At 55.8% G+C, this 5128-nt stretch overlaps 1 protein-coding gene across 1 annotated transcript; it reads right to left on the bottom strand.

The window, feature by feature from the left end:
* Positions 1-705: 705 nt before the first annotated feature.
* On the bottom strand, positions 706-4894 carry LOC128273126 (uncharacterized). The gene is made up of 4 exons (XM_053011043.1): positions 4862-4894; positions 4206-4455; positions 3955-4101; positions 706-3422 (listed from the first exon to the last, which is right to left on the bottom strand). The coding sequence occupies exons 2-4, from the start codon at positions 4336-4338 to the stop codon at positions 1006-1008; spliced, it is 2697 nt and encodes an 898-aa protein (XP_052867003.1). The 5' UTR covers positions 4339-4455; positions 4862-4894; the 3' UTR covers positions 706-1005.
* Positions 4895-5128: the final 234 nt, after the last annotated feature.

The raw sequence follows: 5128 nt of genomic DNA, 5'->3' as shown, positions 1-5128 counted from the left end.
ATGGCCCGAACGAGAACGAGGGTTTCTTTTGCCTGCTCGGCTGAGTCTCGGTAAAAATTCAATTTCCGTTAGTCAGCATCCGAGGAAAGGCCGGTGCGGGTGGCGGCCATTAATCAAAGGCCCGAAAGGAGAGGAGACGAATGAAAATTACAGCGTCGCTTTCCACTCGGTTTGTCGCCGGGTTGCGTCCTATTGGACACTGCTCCCAATTAGTAGAGCGCTTTCATTGCGATTGCAGGCCGACGATGAAAAGTAATGTTTCATTTATCGTTCTTTGTGCTCCAACATTTCGCTACCACTTTTCTCGCTCGGTTCTCGGTTCGCCATTTAAGCCGAACATAAAAAGCGAGACGCCAAAGTATTGCCCGAATTGTCAGCAGCAACAGCGGAAGCAGCAGAATGGTCCGATTATCGAACGGAATGAGAAAACGTCATGTCGGTTGTGGCGCAGGCAGTGTGAGTAATTAAACAGATTGAATCGAAAGGAAGCGCTGCAAACCACTACACCACCAAGTGCCGCCACACCGAACAAGGAGTTGAATTCGCAATAAATTACTGTAAAATCTGGGCGGCCGCACAGGCCGGGGTTGTGTTGTGATGTTTTCATTTCGCACGTTTTGTGATGTTTGACATTTTCTATTAGTACTACCAGCCTTCCTTCCTTCGTAACTTTCGTAAAGACCCCGTAGAAAGCTCGCCGCCGGTCACCGATCAACGGGCACCAGGAGGCACCACTTCTAATAGTAAGCAGCACCGCCATCGAGCAATTCGTCTAGATTTTGTAAGCTAATCTTAAATCAAGAGGCGCAACGGAACGGATGGATACAAAATAGGCAAAATGAAGAATCAAAGGCAACATTCTGGTAGGTGACATGCAGCGGCAAGCGAAGGTGAGCGGCGCGGGCGCCATGCAGCGCTAAATACACTTTTCACTCGGCAAAGATCCGGCGGCGGTAAAGCTCCGGATCTGGCGTCCGGATTCTAGATCAGTATCTCCCCGAACTGTTATAAGTCGGTCGAGTCGGACGATTTTGGTCGCCCGACCGGTGGTGGCGGAGCTGGGACCTGTGGCCGTTTGATTTTCGGGTCCATTCCCCGCGGTGACTGCGGCACGTGCTGTAGACTAGTGTTGCCGGTGGTCGCCACCGGATTCACCGGTGACTGGATGTCGCTCCCGAGTGATCCGGTCGATTCCATCATGGCCAACGGTGGCGTTCCCTGTGGCACGGCGATGGTGTCGAGGATCACCGCAGTGCTGGCCGGTAACGGTTCGGGCCGTTCCTTTCGTGTCGATCCGCCCCTCACCGGACCGGTCACTCTACCCACCGTATCCTCCTCACTGACCACATCGATGAAGGCAACCTGCTGCTTGTCGATATTGTAAATTTGCGTCCTTTCGAGCGTCCCGAGATCGGCCGTGGACTTTTCCACCACCGTGCCATTGTTTCCCGACGCCGCCGAAGCCGAACCACCGCCGAACCGAATGATGCCGCCGCCACCGCCACCACTGGAACCTCCACTACTCCCGGTGGACGTTTCTCCGCGGAAACTTTGCGCCTTCTTGAGCGAAGTGGACCCTCCACTGCCCAGCGAGAGCCCACTGATGACGGTGTTCGTTCCCTCACTCACTTTCGATATCTCCGGTATCGAGCCCTTGAAGCTCATCGGCCGCAGCAGCGTGGCAGGTCGTTCCGGGATGACGGGTTTCTCGCGGATCACCACCGCAGCCGCGGAATTGGACGCGGAATCGCCACCGTCACTGTTGTCGCTGGTTGCGCCACTGTTGCCATTCCCGCTGGTCGCTTTCGCAGGGGCGGCCGACGACGAACTCATCCCGAGAATGGTCGTGCGGGGCAGGGCGACAGGCTTTGTGGGCGGAGGAAATGCGGACGCCGCTGCTGCCGTTCCCCGATTGTTGTTTTCCTTGTTCTCCTTACTACTACTACTACTATCACAATTGGGAGCATTTGGTTGCTTTGGTTGTTGGTGCGGCGTTGGTGCGGCATTCGCGGCGACACTGGCCTTCAGCTTACCCAGCACCTGACTGTCCACGCTGATGGCGGCCGGCCGTGGCGGTGGCGCCATTTTCTCTACCGCACTGTCGCCGCCATGGCCGCTCGATTTCAGTTTCAGCAGATTGTCGTGACTCTCGGCACGCAGCAACGGCGTGGCGGCGGCCACGGTTGCCTGCTGCGCGTGTCGATCGTACTCGGCCTGCGCCTGCCGGTACGCGTGGTGCTGTAGCGAGGCAAACCCTTCGTCTCCGTCTCCACCGTGGCTAGTTCCACCGGCCGCCGCCGAACTGTTGCTGTTCAGCTGCCTAAAGTAGCTGTTGCTCGCGTGAAGCTTATTGTTCAACTCTCCGCGCACTCCGCGCCCGTGATAAACGCTAGCGGCGTCCGGTGGCGTCGGGGCCACTTGCTTGTTGTGCTTGCGCCTGATCGGTAGTTTCGGGCTGCTCTCCTCCTGCGGTGGACTGGAATGGTCCGATAGCGAGCTGTTCGATTGACTCCGGTACTTGAGCTGATCGGTACTTCCGCCGTTACCACCACCGCTGCTGTTGTTGTTGGTGTTGCTGTTGCTGCTGCTGCTGTTGCTGTTGTGGTTGATTAGAATAAGACTAGTATCGTGACTACTGCTGCGGGAATGTGATGCTGGTCCTCCTGCTGCGCCTCTGCCTCCACCACCACCACCACCATGTCCTCCGCCGCCACCGCCTTTGCCACCGTCGCCACGGCCGAACCGGAGCTCATCCTGACTACTGCCTGCGGTCATCATCGAACCGACGGTGGGCGCCGTCGTTGCCGTCGTCGGTGTCACGAACATTGACCGTGACATCAGCTCACCACCGCCGCCGCCGCCGCCGGCACTCCGCACGTGCTGCTCCTTGTCGAACGGAAAGCCACCATTGTCGGGGAACAGCGCGTCCCGGGTCATGCTGACGTAGAAGCTCACCTCGCCATCGAAGAAGAACGACCAGTCGGCCACGAGCGCCTCGACGATCGTGTTGACCGTGGCCGTACTGTTCACCTGGTCCATGTAGTTGTCGTTCTCGTTCGGTGACCACAGCAAGTTCGGCGACATGACGATCGCAATGTTCTGCGGGGACATCTTGTTTTCCTGGTTCTTCTCGGCCAGATACGCGAGGAAGCGCGTCAGGTAGCGCAGATTGTCGTAGTTTTCGCGCGGCAACTGGTTCACAATGTCCAGGATGGCGGCCTTGCGCTGCGCATCGCTCGGCTTCTGGGCGGCCGTCACGAAGTCGGGATAGAAGTCGAACGTTAGCAGCGGATCCGGAAGGCTGCGCAGGTACTTCTTCAGGACGCCGGCCACGACGTGCGGATCACTGTACTTGTCCGCCAGTGGGGGCGATACGTAGTTTGCGTTGATCGCCGAAATCATGCGCCGCAGTTTGGAGGAAGCTAAAAATAAGCGTGAAAAAGATGGTAACGTCAATGAACCATTCGACTGTTCCCTATAAAAATTCGTCACGCCCCGAAACGCGCCGTAAATAAACAAACCCCGGATCTGGTTCAAGGTTTATGGGAGCCCCGACTTATAAAGTGCGGCCATTAAAGAGAACTGAGTTTGTTTACAATATTATTTTGCCATGACCGTCGGAAGGTTAAACTTTCCGAGAAAACGAACAGAAACATCAGCTATTATCAGCATTCCGAATCATTTTATCAAATGCTTCACCGGCCATGATTGTCACGTTCCGCGATCATTAATATAAACCCGCGCGAGCGCACCCGCGGCTCTATTGGGCATAAATCTACATTTGTTGTGGAATATTGCACGCGAGAGTTCAAGCGCATTCCGTTCATCATCAACATCATTCTCGGTTTGCTGACTCAACCGACGGTCAAAACAAGCAGCGGGAAAGAAGGGAAAGAAAAACACCTAACCAGGGAGTTTACATTAAACGGGATTGGAGCGCCCCATGGAACTTACCACAGCCAACCCGCAGCAGCCCCTCCTCGTAGAGGCCCTTCTCCAGCAGACAGCAGACGCACAGCTCGATCACGTAAGCGATCTTACGATTCGTCGCCTTCAGATGATCGCGCAATGGCGTGTTGAAGATTTGCTTATTATTCCGCCCTGCGCCACACAACGACGACGGAGCGAGCGAGAAACGAGAAGAAAAATCAGAGAATCAGAAACCGACCGGTCCGAATTTCTGTGCTCAGAACACCGGAACTTACGGAACAAGCCGTCCATGCTGCGCATCGTGTGCTGTATTTCGCGCAGAGCCGACGTGTAGTATAGCTCCTGGTGCTGGACGTACTCCTTCACGAACAGGGCAATGTTTTCCTCCTCCGCCAGCAGCTCGTACATGTACGACTCGTACAGATCGCGCTCCTTCTCCAGCTTCGTGTGCAACTCCTCCTGGTCGTCCTTCAGCTGCGTGATCTTCGCCTGGTACCCCGCCTGATCGCTGTTGCGCTGCGCGGACTGGAACGGTACGTTTAAAAGGCAACCCATCATCGATTACTTGGGGTGTGGATGTTTCATTGGCCGGCTCCCTCCCGAACACCACACGGCAAACGAGGAGGTTCAAAGAACTGCACCACACCGTTCATTCGGCACGGATCATTGCCGGTACTAAAAAGCTTAAAAGGGCGTAAAAGGGCGTTCATCGGGGAAGAGGAACGAGAACTGCACATCGGTGAATCATAACTGTAATCCGTGGCTCTTCGTTCCCCTTTTTGCTACCGTGGACCGCGGAGAGCGCAGCGACGACGATCGCTATTGCACATTACTCATGTTTCGCACTGCACATCGTTCGTGTCTGCCATTCCGAGCGAGCGAGAGGGACAGAGAAACTCACTGTCGCGGATGAGTCAATGCCCATACTTACATCATACTTCTGCCGCGAAGCTTCGTACTCCTGGTGGCACTTGGTGACGACGCGCTTCTGCTTCTGGATCGTGGCCAAGTGCCGCTCGATGATGTCGTTGAGGTTTTTGCTGACGGAGTTCTCCACGTTTACCTCGTTGTTCACGATCTCCGTCGCTATTCGCTTCTCGACGCGCGCTGGAAAGAAGGAGTGAAAGTGGAGCATTAGCTCGGTCCCGGTCGCACTAAAGCTGATCCCCCGGCGGGCCCCCTCTTACCGCACGTATCC

This window comes from Anopheles cruzii, chromosome 3 (genome assembly GCF_943734635.1).
Source record: "Anopheles cruzii chromosome 3, idAnoCruzAS_RS32_06, whole genome shotgun sequence".
NCBI lineage: Eukaryota > Metazoa > Arthropoda > Insecta > Diptera > Culicidae > Anopheles > Anopheles cruzii.
This window is presented reverse-complemented; position numbering and strand designations above follow the sequence as displayed.

Excerpts from the sequence above, each read along its gene's own strand:
- LOC128273126 (XM_053011043.1), bottom strand. The coding sequence starts at position 4,338 with ATGTACGAGCTGCTGGCGGAGGAGGAAAACATTGCCCTGTTCGTGAAG. Across the intron at positions 4,102-4,205 it reads CAGCATGGACGGCTTGTTCC|GGCGGAATAATAAGCAAATC; the intron begins GTAAGTTCCGGT and ends TGTGTGGCGCAG. Across the intron at positions 3,423-3,954 it reads GCTGCTGCGGGTTGGCTGTG|CTTCCTCCAAACTGCGGCGC; the intron begins GTAAGTTCCATG and ends GCTTATTTTTAG.